This window comes from Planococcus citri, chromosome 5 (assembly GCF_950023065.1).
Source record: "Planococcus citri chromosome 5, ihPlaCitr1.1, whole genome shotgun sequence".
NCBI lineage: Eukaryota > Metazoa > Arthropoda > Insecta > Hemiptera > Pseudococcidae > Planococcus > Planococcus citri.
This window is the reverse complement of record NC_088681.1, coordinates 18711586-18729105: the sequence shown is the minus strand read 5'-3', so window position 1 is coordinate 18729105 and position 17520 is coordinate 18711586. Positions and strand designations below refer to the sequence as shown.

The window sequence follows — 17520 nt, the reverse complement described above, 5'->3', positions numbered from 1 at the left end:
TCTTTGAACTCGATCGAAAAATAGAAACGTGAGGCAAAAATTACACGTCAATCAAAATTTGGAAATATTTAAAATTTTTTTAAATCTTTTGAACACAAATAGATTTAAAAAACAGGAAAAAAAGAACAATAATTCATCAACTCCCCCAAAAACTGCCAAAAAAATAGAATTTTGAATTTTCCATATTTTTCTTTGAGCACAAACAAATTTAAGATTGTACATACAAAGTAGAAGAAAAATCACATCTTCATAGTCTTTTTCACTTTCCCCTCCCTCAACATACCACCAAAAATTGAGACGAGAGTCGAAAATCAAATGATCGAATTTTTGAATAGATAGGTATTATCACTCGAATAATAATTATGTATAATTTTCAGCAACATTTTTTTTTGGTTTTTAACATCTTTTGTATGCAGTAGGTACGATTGAAAAAAACACCATAAAATTACTTTTTCATTCTCTTTCTCCATCCTCACCTCGAACACTGATAAAAAGAGATACGAAGCAAGCAAAATCAGTCAATATCATGAATTCACCACTTTATCAAAAATTGAAAAAAACTTTCTGAAAAATAAATGTCAAAAAATCTCACAAAACTTAATAAACCCCCTGCTTGCTCCTCACCAAATTATGAGTACCTACTTATTGAATTTTGAAAAAAAATACCCAGAAAACCCAATTTCACAAATCGTGAATTTTTTTATTACCAATTAAGTATATTATTTTAATCTTTTTTTATACCTAATTTTGAAAAAAAATCAAAAATCGACTTGATCCAATGAAAAAAATTTCAATTTCAATTTTTGACAATTCAGATTTTTACTTGAGTAAGCCAACGACAGTCTAAAATGTTCCACAACAAATGTCAAAAACAACGAATCAAACCAAGATTCGATTAAAAATACAATTAAAATTTTGTCCTTTTTAACATCATCCATAATAAACTTCCTAAGAAAGTTGATCAACTCCCCCCCCCCCCCACAAGTGGGCTGTGAGAACCCTCAAAACGGGCGTAATTCAAAAACTTACAATGATATCCTCCCGTATGTTTTTGGGGTCGCAGAATACGAATTTGACAATATTTTTTTCGTAGGGATGGGGGGTGAGGGGGTGAAGGGGGAGAAAAATTCAAAATTTGACTATAATGATGTATGATAAGTCGAAATGTATGTTTTTGAGGGTGTAGATCACGAATCTGACAATATTTTTTTCGTAGGGGGTCAATGGTGGGGGCTGAGGGGGTGAAAATGTTTAAAAATTCAAAATTTGACTATAATGATGTGTGATATGTCGAAATGTATCTACCGAATATGAATAATTCAACTAAAAGTGAGTAATTTTCATCAATTTACTCGATTTTAGTTGTTATAAAGTAATTATAGAGGTATAATTTACGTTGAAACTCCGTTTTTTGCCTACTCTGCTGCATAAATAGGAATAGAAAAATTTTTTGCATGTAGATGCACGAGAAATTCCAGTGGCTGGTAATACTTAAGATAGTGTATTTCAAGATGTTAATTGCCATTTTTGCTCTAAAGTGCTCCCGCGACCTCCACAGTCGATTATAGTGAAATATCTTGGTGAATTTCATTAAAATGTGACCAATTTTTTCTTCCAGGGACTTTGACGGCTCCCCAATAGAAAATTCTTCATCCCTCACCCTTCACCCCTTCTACACCCTCGAAAACGTACATTTTGACATATCACACGTAATTATGGTCAAATTTTGAATTTTTCACCGTTTTTACCCCCTTCATCCCCCACCATTCACCCCTACGAAAAAAATATTGTCAAATTCGTGATCTACACCCTCAAAAACATACAATTCGATATATCACACATCATTATGGTCAAAATTTGAATTTTTCACCCCCTTCATCCCCCACGATTCACCCCTACGAAAAAAATATTGTTAAATTCGTGATCTACAACCTCGAAAACATACATTTCGACATATCACACATCATTATAGTCAAATTTTGAATTTTTAAACATTTTCACCCCCTCAGCCCCCACCATTGACCCCTACGAAAAAAATATTGTCAGATTCGTGATCTACACCCTCAAAAACATACATTTCGACATATCACACATCATTATAGTCAAATTTTGCATTTTTCGCTCCCCTCACCCCCTCACCCCCACCACTACAAAAAAAAATATTGTCAAATTCGTATTCTGCGACCCCAAAAACATAAGGGAGGATATCATTGTACCATTTTTTTAGGGTTCATTGTAAGTTTTTGAATTACGCCCGTTTTGAGGGTGCTCACAGCCCACTGTGCCCCCCCCCCCCCGAACGACCTATCCCAGTTCAACATCATTCGCGTGATCTCACCTAAAAAATACTCAACTTCTTTGACCCTACCCTCCCCTCCCTCTCCATCATCCATCCCATCCTCTAGGAAAATTCCATCCAACGAGAAAAAAATTCAAAAAAGTGGTTATCTTAGAAAAAAACCCTCACCTTCTAAATCGATTCAGCTGCAAAAAAGAATAAAATAGGCGCGAAAAAAAAGAAACAGCCTAAAAATTTACATCTAAAATCATTCGCTTTTTACGTTGACAATGAAGTGTACGACGGAATCCTCCTTTCCCCTTCCTTCTATCTTCTGCCAGAGTATTCGACAAAACATAATATAAAAAGCCCGAACAAACCGCCATCGCCAGCGCTATCCACGTAGATGAAGAAACAACGTATCGGTGGTTTCGTGTTTCAAATATTGAAAATAAAAGAAACGTGTATCGTTTACACATACTACACCATCAAACCGTATAAAAATATAGGTATACTTTAAAACACAGTCTTCTATATGTACAGAGAATCGTATAGATATCTGTTCGTACAAACAAGTATAAAAGGCAAGGAGGAGGAGGAGGAGGAGGAGGAGGCCACGCAGAAGGAAAAAAAACACGCGAAAAACACGATAGACGCAGAAGACACAGGGCACACAGGCGGGCCAAAGTCTCTTGAGATTCAAAGGCTAACTTTAGGCATATAGTACAGGTTACAAAGCTCGAGAGTCGACAACAACGTAGCAGTATTCGCAGTTTGTAAATACAGACGAGAATCGTCTAGTTTGCGATCAGTCAGCCGTTCTAGGGACTGTTTTTCTAATCATCCGCAGTAGCTGCCGGCGCTCCCTCAGGAATCGGCAACGTAATCTAGACATCTTATATGAGTACGATGCCATGTATGGTACTATAGGATGAGCGAAAAATTCGTTTTGTCAAATACCATATCGTGTATGCCTGTATGCGTGTGTTATAGCATGGTATAGCTACTTTTCTCTATTTTTTTTCTCTCGTCGCTGATCTCGAGCTCGTCTGCTTCGTAGGCTATAACGTTGGATTTTTTTTCTATCTGAGGTTCTCTTCTCTTCGTCTATTCGGGAATACCTATGAATAGTTTTTTAGGTGAATTTTAGTCGACGAAGGTACGTCTATTGGAGATTTTCAACAGGAGGAAATGATAGAAGAGACTGAAGAGACTAATGGATCATAGATGAAATAAGGCTCCGAGATCTTGGCAAGTCCCATTGATTAGGATTTTTCAATTAGACTTGAATTTGAAAATTTAGGACGTTTGGGGAGTCGATGTCGATACCTGAGATCGAAAAAAAAACTTGATTATCAATAAATTTAAAAAAAGGAATTAAAATGGAGCTTCTGATCACTGGGCGGGAGACTGAATGAAATTGAGTGAAAATGGCAGCACCGGGAAAATCAGGGGAACAGATTGTGCCAGAAAACTAAAGAAATTTGAGTTTTCCCAATAAAAATCTTTGATTTTCAGTCAGAAATTATAAAAAAGAAAAATTTCGAACAAAATTGTAGAGCGTAAAATTTTCCACAAACAGATTCTCAGTATACTTACTTTTTTTCTAGGAAGATTGATTTTCGAAATATTTTTCGAAAAACTTGAAAAGCTCAGTTTCATTTTATCATTTTATTCCAGCGGATTTTTTGGACCACCTTGTACATCAAGATGAACAATTCCCAAACCATTTACACATAGTGTGGTGTAGTGATAACATCAAGACTCAACCCCCCCCCCCTCCCACCACCAAAAAATTGGACACTTTTAGCAACATTAGCAACCAAAAAAGTTACAAAACGGGTAGAAAACATTTTAATGCTGAAAAAAATCACAAAAAATCAGAATATTATTTAAATTAAGTAAATAAAATGAAAAAAAAAAAAAACGAAAAAAATGTTTAAATTTGAAATCCAATTGAGTAAAAAAAGTTATACTTTTCAAAATTTTTATTAAAATTGTGGAACTACGTACTTAACTATTTCGCAACTTCGAGACTTCTTCGTAATTTTTGAGAAAAAATTAGACTTGGACAATTTCAATTTCTTAGAATTTTGGTAAAAAAGCAAGATTCTGGCAATATTAGCAAAACGCAAGAGTTTTCGGCAATTTCTGGCTAAAAGCTAGACTTAAGTATAAGCAATTGTTAGCTAAGAAGTAGGACTTTTTTCGGTCAATTTTTGGTAAAAAGCAAGATTGACAAGTTTAGCAAAAAATACTAGGTACACTTTTTTGAAAATTATTGGCAAAAACGTGATCTTCCTTTTTTTTTTTTCGTGAAAAATTAGACTTTTTTGGAATTTTTTTAATAAACAAGCGAGATTTTTTGGCAGTTTTTGGCAAAAAAGTAAGAATTTTTGTTAATTTTTGGTTAAAAAACGAGCCTGGAAAATTAAGAAAAAATCAGCACTCTTCAATCATTTTAGGCAAAAAAGTGAGACTTCTGGTCAATTTTTCAAAAAATGGGAGACTTTGGAATTTTTAGCAACTTTTGTAGGGGAAACGAGATTTTTGGCAGATTTTGACTAAAGGAGAGACTCTTTCTGCAGAAGATGATACTGACAATTTCAGCAAAAGAAAGATCTTTGCAACTGTAACACTGAAAAAACAGTGTAGCCAGTTGGAAAAGAATAAAAAAGAGCATTCTTTTGAAAATCATTCTTCGTTGATATTATTCACAATTTTTCTTTTCTTCTCAAAAAAAAAAGAGAACCAAGATTTAGAAAAATTAAATGTTTGAAACTTATCAAAAAATTTAATTTTGATAACCAAATTCTTAAAAAAAATTACCAAAAATCACTTTCGATAACTCAATTTTTAGTCAAGTACTAGAAAAGTAACTCAAAGCGAGTTGTGAAACAAAAATTGAACTGACCCCCCCCCCAACTGCGCCGCCTAAAATAATCTTGGTGAATGTAAGGGAAATAACAATTTTACAAGACCTTAATAGAACGCCAAAGTGAAAAAATTAAAGACAAAATTACTCAAAATAACGAAAATATATAATTTAAAACATCGAAAAAGGTCGTAGAATTGCTTCAGGCAAAATATCTTCAAAAAAACCAATAAACTTTTTCATCGATCATCACTAGCCTTGGGATAATTTTTAAAAACTTTTTCTTGAAACAGACATTTGGGGTTCCGGAGGGGAGGGGGGATGGATCAATTTTCGCAGTTTTGTAATTCGAGAATTTGCCAATTGATATCATATTCATATGATTTATAAAAATTTTCATTTTCTGTTTTGAATTTTTGAAGGCCAAATGTGCTTACGAGTTTTTTTTTATGCAAGAAGTTTATTTTTTGCTTTTTAAAATTTTGGAATAATTTTTAACATTTTTTTAGGATGTTATAATTTTGAAAAAGAAAAGAGAATAGGCCCAAATGAGGGCGAAAGTTCTAGAGAATTTGCATTTCGATCAGAGGCACTAAAACGATACTTATTATGCGAAAAGTTTATTTTTTCACTTTAAAAGTTTAAAAGTTGAATAATATTTTTTTTTAGAAATTTCAATTTTAAAAAAGAAAAGAAAACGAGCCCGAGCGAAGTAAGGGCAAAACTTTCGAGAATTTGTGTTTTGAGAAACAAAAAAAAAACAGGGGCTTTCTTTCATCACAGGCCCTTTCTTTTGCCAGGACTTCCAGAAAGCACGGGTTCTGCCCCCTTTGCCCGTTCTCTCGACGTCCCTACCGCTTCCCCATCCAGTTTATTCGTAAACCGTTCCGACAGCAGAAATCACATCGAATATTATTCAAAATGTACAAGCCCTACACGGAAAATTCGCCTGTAAAAGCAACAAAACACGCTACTGGACCTTTTCCTCCCTTTCCTTTCTTATTCACGTCATCGTCGTCATCATCGTTACTGGAAATATTCGATGTACCTACACCACCTAACCTACCGATGAAGATTTTTTTCCACCTTGTTCTCGTTCGTTATTTTGAAATAGCCTCGGCTTAAAGATATTCCCTGCGCCTATACCTATACATAAGTCGAGTTAGTATATAGCAGGTACCTTTAATAATGAAATTATTCGCTTGTTAGGTTGGCAAGAAAAGCGGTACAAAGGGAAAGGCAAAAAGTTAAAGCTGTTAATAACTTAAGGAACACGTGCTAACGACGTTCCCAGATAATCGTGTCCTGTTTTAAATACGAATTTGATGCGACCGGGCGAATTATGACAGTTATTTAAGATACCCTTCTCCTGCTGTAGGTAGTACGAGGTACCTATTCCACCCCCATCAAACTCGTATAGCTCGGAGCCGAAAACTGGCGAAACTTTAAGATCGCTAATTTGATTAGCTGAGCAGAATGAAGGAATACTATAAGGTACCGTAGTAGGTCTGTACGAGTAATTTCTGTACTTGACTGTGCAATCATCGCGAAATGAACGCAGGTAGCATATGCGAATTTCTCTGCCCACAGTTCACCGTTCGTCTTGTGATTTTATTTACGTACAGTACAAATTCCGTCGACGTCGATGAATAATATGGCCTACATATTGTACGATAGTTGAATGTTTTTCGAGCAAATTTACATATAATATATATGTAGGTAAGCTTATGTACGAGTATGTTGTGTATATCTACTCTTATAGCAGTGATGCATAAAGGTCTCGTGTATGGCTTTGAAGTTATTACTTAGGTAGGTAGGTATGTACTAGTCTATGTACTTGGTACACTTACCAACAGTAACCATGTCATTGTGTTCTGTAACCGTGGTAAAAGAGGGCGCTTCTCCGGATACTTCACATCTGTATCGACCACTACTCGATAACTCCAGCGATTTCAAGTACACTTGACTGGCCCCGGAATTCTTCACCTAACAAAGAAAACAATCGTACGTGTACATTTTCGAGTATAATTAACAAGTAAACGTGTTCTGCTATTGCTATTTCTCTATATAGCACAATATGGCAAAGTTGCCTATAGCTACGTAGTACATATAATAGATCCCTCGGCCCTTCTCTCCCTTTTCACCCTTCATACACAACCAAATGAAGAGACTAGATCGTCTAGCACAGCACATTTAGTATATGGTCCAGTAATTTACCTGCTCACACGTCTTTTTGTACTCATCCTTCATTTCACAAACTCATCGACCCATGGTCTGAAGTCCGAACCCCCGAAGTTCTATGTCTTAAAGAGGACATAGCCCTTTATAACGACGAGGGTGGGGTCAAGTTCGTCTTTTGGAACCATTCACCTTATTCGTTATAGTTTTAAGAGTGGAGACTGTATTTTGGTTGAGTACGCGTAGACGTACGATGTCTTTTGACTCTCTCTCTCAAGAGTTCATCACGTTTCCAAAGTTAATTGGCTTATCTAAATTAATTTCAATTCCTAGCCAAGTTGAACGAAATGAACGGAATTAATTACGTTGACTAATACTTCGCTCTTACACAGCGACAGGCTTATTTATTAATTGCCTCGGTTGTTTCGCGACATCTTCGTCGAGCTATCGTCTCGATACTGCTGTGTCTCTCGCCGTCTTTTCTCTATTTTGCCCGCTTTCCGATTGAGAAAAATTTCGATTTCGATGTTTAACAGGTTGATTTGAATTTTTTTTCAAGATCATTTTGAATAGTAAAATTTTATCCATTTTTTTGTGGAGGGAATATCACTGTTGAGGCTCAAAAATTTCAAAAATTTACCTACCTACGTAAATGATTAGTAAAATGAGCGAAATTGGAAAAATAAAATGGCCATGTTTTTAATCCAAAAATTCAAATTTAAAACTGATATTTTTCAGGTGCTCGAAAGAAAAGCAATCATTATGAAAAATCAAAAAAACAGAGAAAAATACTGCAAATATTTTTGGCCATTTGCATACAAGTCTAATGCTAGGGAAGAAAACTTATCGAAGAAAAAAATTTGAAAAATGACGATTAATTGCGCATGAATTGTTAAAAAATTATCAATCTTTCTCATTCTACATCGTTACTTTTTTTATGTCGTCCAAAACTGACAAATAATCGGTGAAATTGTCATGTAAACGGTAGTGAATTGAAAAAATTGTTAAAATATTTGAAAAATGGAAAAAATTTACAAACAATCTGCAATAAGTTGACGAAATTGTCAAAGCGACAAAAAATCAGAAGAATTTAAATGAGAACCTTTCAAAAGGTCGAAAGCCCCGCAGGGAAGTAGATGAAAATTCGGTTAAAAATGCTTGGAAACTGACAAAGGCTAAGAAAAATTGTCAAAAATTGCTGGAAAATTGCAGAAATTAAAACGTCATGAAAAGTAACAAAAAATTACATTTCACGAAACACTTCCAAAGTTAGCACAAAATAGCATACCAAACTTCCAAGAATTAAGTTACCTAAAATGAGTAAAAAAAAAAAGAGGGAGAAAGAGAGTAAAGTGTTCTTTTGAAAAAAGTTTTAAATCACAGATTTCGTATTTGAAATAAGTCTGACAAAATAATATCTGAAAGTCATTATTGAAAATTTGAGAAGTCTAATTTTGGTAATTGATTGATTTTTTTTCTTTGATCTGTGAAAAAATCAACAAGATTTTTCCCAAATTTTTTAAAATTGTGAGATAATGTCAGAAAGTCAGCAGTTTTTCTCCAAGATTTCAGAAGTCAACCTCAAACAGATTGATCGATTTTCTTCCAAGTTTTTCAAAATCTGACATAATGTCAGAAATTCGACAATATTTTTTTCAAAGCTTTCAAAATTTCGGAAAGACCTCCAAACACTCGAAAAATTGAAAAAATTTTTAAAATGTCGATATTGCGAATAATTGCCAAAAGATCATAAAAAATGAGCAAAAAAACACAAAACTTCCTAAAATTGGCAAATATAACATTTACACACATGAATAATTGAAAAAAATTACATGAAAAATATTCAAAACTGAAATTATTGAGAGAAATTGGGCAAAAGAGTTCAGGAATTGATGGAGATGCGACTTGTAAATAAAAATTATTGAAATAATGAAAGAAAAAATGCTAAGATATCACAAACAATTCAAAAAATTACACAAAATAGTTATTCAAAACTTGACTAAAAAGCATAAAAATTAAAAAAATGTTCTAAAACTGAAGAAAAATTGCAGAAATTCACAACAAAATAAAGGAAAATCAGGAAACATGACAAAAATACTGCTAAAAATTCATAAATCACATCATAAATGGCACCAGATGACGATGAAATTGCCAAAAAAAATCAGAATAAACACACAAAAATTGTTTCGAATTTCAAGAAAAAAACCAAAAACTTATGATTTGAGAGAAGTTGAGCAAGAATGCCCGAATAATTTAAAAGTCGACAAGAAGTAGGTACTTTAAGGTATAGGTACTAAATCTGACTCATAAGAACTTGAAACCAAATTACTGAATTGCTGAGATGGCCGACCACCAGACAGACGACCTTGAAAGGCTAGACAGATGGGTCAATGACCTTAAGATGCCAAATAGGCAGACAGATGCCCTTCAGAAGCCAGGCAGATGGATCAGTGACCTTCATAGGCTGGACAAGCAGATAGAGGACCTTGCGAAACCAGGCAGATGAGCCAATTATGACCTTGAAAAGCCAGAGAGACGGGTCAATGACCTTCAAAGGTCAGGCTGGTAGACAGGTCAATGAACTTGAGATGGCAGATGAGTCAACGACCTTAGAAGCCAGAAAGACGGGTCAACGCCCTTGAAAGAACGGATACACAGGTCAATGACCTTCAAAGGCCAGGTAGACCGAATGGCGGCCTCAAGAAACCAGGCAGACGGGTCAATGATCTTGATATGTCAGATAGATCGGTCAATGACCCTGAGAGACCATATTATAGATTGCCAGACAAACGTTCTTGGGAAGTTGGACAGACGGTTCAACGCCCTTAAAAGAATGGACAGACAGGTCAATGACCTTCAGAAGCTGGACCAGCAGACAAACCACTTTCAGAAGCTAGGAACACGGACCAATCGATGACCTTGAGAAGCCAGATAGAATGGGAAATGGCCTTCAAAGGCCATGCTGGCAGACAGGTAAATGATCTTGATATGTCAGACAGATGGGTCAATGACCCTGAGAGGCCATACAGATGGCCAGACAAACGTCCTTGGGAAGTTGGACAGACGGTTCAACGCCCTCAAAAGAACGGACAGACAGGTCAATGACCTTCAGAAGCTTGACTAGCAGACAAACGACTTTGAGAAGCTAGGTACACGGACCAATCAATGACCTTGAGAAACCAGATAGATGGACAATGGCCTTCAAAGGACACGCTGGCAGACAGGTCAATGACCTTGATATGCAAGATAGATGGGTCATTGACCCTGAGAGGCCATACAGATGGCCAGACAAACATCCTTGGGACGTTGGACAGACGGTTCAACGCCCTTAAAAGAACGGACAGACGACAGACAGGCCAATGACCTTCAGAAGCTGGACCAACAGACAAACCACTTTGAGAAGCTAGGTACACGGACCAATCAATGACCTTGAGAAGCCAGATAGATGGGCAATGGCTTTCAAAGGCCACGCTGGCAGATGGGTCAATGACCTTGATATGCAAGACAGATGGGTCAATGAGCTTGAGAGGCCAGGCAGACGTGTCAATATTTACTCTGAAATAAATTTTTATAAATAATTATGCAGTCTGATTTTTAAGAATTTGGAAAGATAATCAACAAATCACAAAAAATTGTGTCAAACTTTCAAAACTTACCGTCTGAAATTTTGAAAAAATCTTGCCTTTTGAAAACAAGAAAATTCTGATGAGTTTCTGAAACTAAGTCAAACTGACATTGTATCAGGCTTCTAAGAACTTGAAAAAAAAATCGGTATACTTAGAGTACCAAACCAATCAATGAAACTCCTTAATCAAATTTCAACCAAAAAACATAATTTTCCTAAACAAAAACACTTTGAACCCAATTTTTGTATTTTTTCAAGTTGGAAAATTTTGAAACCTATCTCGATAAGGAAGAAGGAAAAGGATTCCACAGACCATTTTTCTCTTTCAAAAATATTTTTCCAAATTTACAAAATTTTCAATTCTTGGATCTGGCTTTCAATAATCTTGAAAAAATTTATTTTTAAAATTTCATCCACTACAATGTTGTCCTGAAACTAAAATTTAGATGAATTTACATCCGTTTTTCGAATTTTTCTAAAATTTTCCAACCTCATAAACATGTTTGAAAAAAATTTGTAAAAATAATTAAATGATTGAAAAAATACCCAGACTCATTTTTGTGATCAACCCATGAATTCTGCAAACGTGAGAGCTATATCAGCTAACTTTGTAACCTTAGGGATTCCAAAAATATAACGACGATGAGGTTATTACACTTATTATTATTACACGTATGCATGACGACGTTGTCTTTATACTTTTGGTAAAATTCAACTGCTTTACACCAAACTATACCCACTACATATCAAGAAACACTCTATTGGAATTCTCAAGCGATAACCAGCTCGCCCCAGCTCTACTCCAGTACCACGAGTACCTTATTCGAAAACGACATTATCACAAAGATTGGTCCGTGTCGCCGAAAGGCTCCACAGGAGTGTAAATTTCGGCGACGACGCCGGCGCCTTCTGCCCTTAGGCCGGATCTGTATACTGAGTACGAGAAAGCGAAGCCCCACCAAAGTGGTGTTTTACGTATTAAACACGACGCGATGCTAGGCTGTGTTATGCCTCTCGTCGACGTTTACGAAATTTTCGGCTACAATTAGCATACATTATAGTACGCTTTCTTAAGATAACCTGCAAAACAGACTCGGCGAAGTAATATTCATTATCGAAGTTTAATATTATAACGTCAAATTTCCACTCGCCCTCGCCCTCGCCGTCTCCTGCGCCCAATAAAATACCATACCCAGTTACCTACCTACCCTGTGTGCAAAACTGCAACACAAAGCTTTCGCTTTGAGATGAGAATTGCTCAATTTGCGCCGAGTAAAACGGTTTTAAAATTTAATTCGACGCAATTTCGAGCTTGTTAAAGGATTATTACGATTAGCCGAACGTCCTTGACGTGAGAATTTCTCTAAAAGGCCGGAATTGGTGGTATTTTTTGGTAATTTTTCCAAAACTAGGGATGAGCAGAAGAGTGAAACGTTTCTTACGCGTCATCGAATTTAAACGTTAAGAAATTCATCTTGTGTACGTCGAATTTTCCAACTTACGCACGTAATTATAAGCGACGAACACTTGCAAGTCGGATACTCGTACACGCCCCTTTTTTAATGTATTCGCCGCTGCTTCAGCTTATATATACGATTCGCGAGCGATTTAGCGCACGAAGGCGTCGATTCGGTTTATTTCGAGCGTAGGTAATTATTACCATAACCCGAAAACATTATCTTGTCTGGGTAGAAATTACCTCTAGTCAGTCAATATCTCGGCTACACTTTGGAAAGAGGGTAAAATGTACTCTTACTCGTACTCGTACCTTCTCTTTTATCCTCTATCTTCCTGTACCTTACTTATACGTATATAGAGTTAGATTATGTAGTACAAGTGTAAGAAGTTTTAACACTATTCGGCTACCTCTACCAACCAATCCACCTTCTACTACTATACAGAGCAACTATAAGTAATACAAAACATGCATAAAATAAAACACTCGAATGATATATACTATAAGGGTTAGTATAGTAATTACAGGCCTGTTTAATGATGTACGTTTATGAGTTACGTTGCGTTAATGGACTGTGCTAAAGTTATTGCCATACTCGAAAAGTTTCCTACCTCGCTCGTAGGTATAGGGACGCTGATGACGATGCCCTCCCCTACCCCAGTGCTGCGGTGCCGTGCAAAAATATGCCATAATTTCTTTAACATTTAGTTCCGCTCACTTTCTACACGTACAAGTCCCCTCCTTGACCCCCTCCTTCCACCTGTACTATTGCCCCGTGTGCGAGCAGCAGGTGTACTGCCGTGGTAAAGGCTCGCTTCGTGAAGAAAGCGAATAGTTTTTAAATGTTTATAATATTATTTGAGGCGTTCAGATGGTCTCTAGAGAACTGCTAGCGAGTAGACAGGCACGTGTAAAGCTTTTCAAAAGTATGGCCATTTCGTCGTTCAATAGCTTATACTCGTACGTAGGTACAAGTGTCTTCTGGCAGATACTGGAAATAGGGGTTGAATATTTTCAATGTGACATGAAGGGTGCTAATTGGTGCTTTTTAACTTACGTTGGTAAGAAAGCTACCTTCTCGAAGTGGTGGGAAAGGTTTTTGAGTAAAAGCTGATAAAAAATACGGTCAACAATGCAAAGTTCCTCGCAGAGTTGGGGATTAATCGAATCACGATTCCAATACGAAATGTTCTGATTTGAATAATATATTTCAGGAATGATTCCATGATCCGTAATTGAAATTAATTTTTTCAGTGATTCGTGATATTCAATGATTTAAGTGAATAACAATACCTAATTATGAATCAAGAATCACGTTCAAGAATCATTCTTTTGCTCCTCGTTCTTCTCATAAGTAGGGTCGTCGAGAGTCTGACTGAAAAAATACCGACTGATATAGGGGGAAAATACTAATTTTGCCGGTTGATATCATATTCATATGATTCATAAAAATTTTCATTTTCTGTTTTGGATTTTTGGGGGCCCAAATGTGAATTTTTTAAATTATAAAACAAGAAAAAAATTGGCCCGAGTGAAGCAAGGGCGTAAGTTTTTGAAAATTTGATTACAAGAGGCCCAAAAACGATGGTTTTTTCAAGGACTTGATTTTGAAAAAAAAGAGAACAGGCCCGAGCAAAGAGAGGGCAAAAACTTGCCACCCGGAGACAAACTACCTCCTTCGCCCCCTCTCGAAGGCCCTGCTCATAAGATGACTACACGTTTGATTTCTGCAACATTTGGCTCTTTTGAGATATTTTGTCTATGTGGTGTCTCTAGCCTTAGTAGCTGTACAAGGCACCCTATAAAATATATAAATAAATAAATACATAAATAAATGATTTCAAGCAATTGTTGTTAATTTTACTGAAACATCAATTTTTTACAATTCTCCAGATATTTTTATGCCCATTTTATACGGTTTTTGTGATACTTTATGAAATAATATTTTTACCTAATTTAATTCCACTTTTTCTACTAGGACCTAGAAGAAGAAGTGATGAGCTGTTTGAACAACAATGTTGTGTTCCTGATGGGAGACTTCAATGCCAAAGTTGGGAACGATCATGGCAGCCAAGTTGAGGGGAGGTATGCACTTGGAGAGCAGAATGAAAGAGGTGAAATGCTCATAGAGTTCGCAGAAAGACACAATCTAGTAATATGCAATACCTGATTCAAACAGCATGCAAGAAGATTATAAATGTGGGTCAGTCCTGGAGATCAAGTTAGAAACCAGATAGACTACAATATACTTGTAAAAGAAAGATTCAAGAACACAGTGAAGAACTGTTATATGTACATATCCTGGTGCTGACAGTAACTCTGACCATAAGCTATTGGCTGTAAAATGTCAGATAGTCATGAAGAGCCAGAAGAAGAGCAAAGAACAATATCAACAACTTAACATTACAAAAACCAAATCAAAGCATGTGCAAAAGAAATTCCAAGAAGAGCTGGAAAAACAAAAGGAAGACACGTGTTGGAAGAAGAACACGGTATCAAAGAAAAGTGGCAAGAATGGAAGCAAAAGGTTAAAACAGCAACAGAAAAGACTATTCCACTCAAAGAAAAAAGAAAACACAAACCATGGATGACTCAAGAGATACTGGATGTGATGTAAGAATGAAGAAAAGCAAACAGATTTAGTAGTAAATACACAGCACTAAAATAACGATGTCATAGGAATGTGTAGAATGACCAAAACTCAATGGTATGTGGAGAAGTGCCAAGAAATAGAAGAACTGGAGAAAAAGCACAACTCTAGAGAAATGCATACCAAAGTGAAGCAGATGATGGCTGTCCACAAGAAAACAAGAAGTAAGTAGAATAGCATATATTATGTGAAGAAAAGACAGAAAGTATTGTGTTAACAATCAAGAAATAGAAGCGGTCTGGATCAGCTACATACAAGAACTGTATGGAGATGACACACATCCAGCTCAAATGGAAGTTTCATCTATGGAGGAGGCACCACAAATTGAAATGTGGGAGCTGAAGAACACGGTGAAGAGAGATAGAAACCACAAAGCAGTGGGGGAAGATCTCATACCAGTAGACTTGATTAAACAATTAAACATCTAACACGAGAGTACAAAAAGGAGCTGCTGAAGATAATAAATGAAAATATATACAATGAAGGTACACTGCCTAAGGATTTCAAAGCGGTAAATTTTGTACTAATACCAAAGAAGAACAACTTGCAAAAATGCGCTGAGTATAGAACCATTGCATTAATGAGCCACACGCTGAAGCTACTACTCACCATCAAAAGAAGACGGATGAAAATCTAAGCGAAACACAATATGGCTTTGTGGTGAAAAAAGGTATGAGTGATGCAATTGCCCTGCTGAAAGTGATAATTCGAAGAGCACTGAATGCAAACAGGGAAATCATTGCTTGCTTCATTGATTATGAGAAAGCATTTGATTGTGTCAACCATGAGAGTATGTTGGAGGTCCTGAAGACATACAATATCGATGACAAAGACCTGCAAATAATCAAGAACCTGTACTGGGAGCAGAGTGCAAACATCAAGATTGGAACTGAGTACTCGGAGAACGGATGTGGTATAAAGAGAGGTGTGAGGCAATGACATCGGAACTCAAGAAATTGAAAATATACACCAATTCAGATACCTTGGAGCGCTGATTAACTACAATGGTAGAGATCATAAAGAAATTAAATCACGGATTGGAATGGCAAAAAGCGCCTTCAATAACCTAGCCAATGTGCTGGGAAAATGCTACGTATGGACCGTTTTGAAGTATCCCTGCAAAACATGGACCATGAGTGCAGAATGCGAGTTGCCCTAAGTATTCGAATCAATTCAGAATTATTCGCTTCAATTTACCACGTGGCATAATAATTCAATACCTACAATATCGCAGAGACGTGAAAGATGAAGCAGATTTCAGAAAAACGGATGGGGGAGGAGGAGGAGGAGGTGAGAAAGAAACGTGCGTATGTTCACTCGTCGTATTTTCTTCGTAAAATAGCGCGAAAGATTAGGCGTCACGTTCGTCGGGTGTTTGATAATTTAGTGATTTTATTTTCCGTTTGAATTGTAAATATTGACATAAATATAGAGGAATAAACACCGTCGCTCGGCGTCGCGTCGCATCGTGTGCTAATTTCCCATAGCTTGAAGCTGCGAATTGAAATTCGTCGCGATGTGATGCCACTGCCAGTTATTATTATGATGTTATTCTGTTCTGTGTTGTGTGTGAGGTAAAGGAAAGAGGAAAGGAGGGGGTGTAAACTTTTTTTTCTTGTTGAATTTTTGAGACTGTTGGAAAGATTTTGTGATATTTGCCATTTTGTTGAAAAAAAATCATTAAAAAAATCATGAAAAATTACTTTCTTTTTTCACTTGAGAGAGAAGAATGTTGTAAAAAATGGCTGAAAATGATCTTTATCGATCATTTTTGTTAAATAGGTCACTTGGAAACATTATTTGATTTTTTTCTGTATCGTAATTTTCCCCTCAAGAAACTGGTGGTGGGGTGGGAGAGGAGGCGTAAATTATACCAGGATCGTATATTTTTCCACCTCCTTCCCCCCAATTATGAATAAGTATAACTTTCATAGATATTTGTAGGAGTGGTTTTCGTGAAAAAATAACGAAAATTTAATTCGTTTCAAAGTGGCCGAAGAAAAAAACACGTTCGTGTATTTAGTTTTTGACTTTGTAGAAAGGTAATTTTCAGTATAGATACAGCGCAGTGATTCGCCCACCAGTCGCCAAATTCGTACCTAATAGCGAGTTTTTTTTTGCTCGATAAACGTGCGCCTTTTGCGATCTGGTTAGAGAGTGAAAAAAAATTACCTACTTTCAACCCTATATACCTACCTATCGGTGCAAACATCCAACTCGAAAATTTCCCTCGCGATGTAGTGCGAGTAGGTATATGGGTTATTTATTACGGCATTGTTTTCGAATGATTTAACAACACGCGCTCAACCGAAATTATCTCGAAATAAAAAACAAATGATCTAATTTTACTCCTAGGTTCGTATTATTACCGAATTAAAAACTCTCTTCTCGGGTTGCCTGCCTGCCTGCCTGCCTGCCTGCCTGTGTCGTCGTCGTTGATGGGCTCTGGCTCTTTTTT

The 17520-nt window shown here is 36.3% G+C and overlaps 1 protein-coding gene across 2 annotated transcripts in view; it reads right to left on the bottom strand.

The window, feature by feature from the left end:
• LOC135846515 (uncharacterized) overlaps positions 1-17520 on the bottom strand; it is a 540933-nt gene that overhangs the window by 21114 nt on the left and 502299 nt on the right. For both annotated transcript variants that reach the window (XM_065365649.1, XM_065365650.1), the window contains exon 3: positions 7004-7139. In XM_065365649.1, the coding sequence (XP_065221721.1) occupies positions 7004-7139 (136 nt within the window). The remainder of the gene's footprint in view (positions 1-7003; positions 7140-17520) is intronic.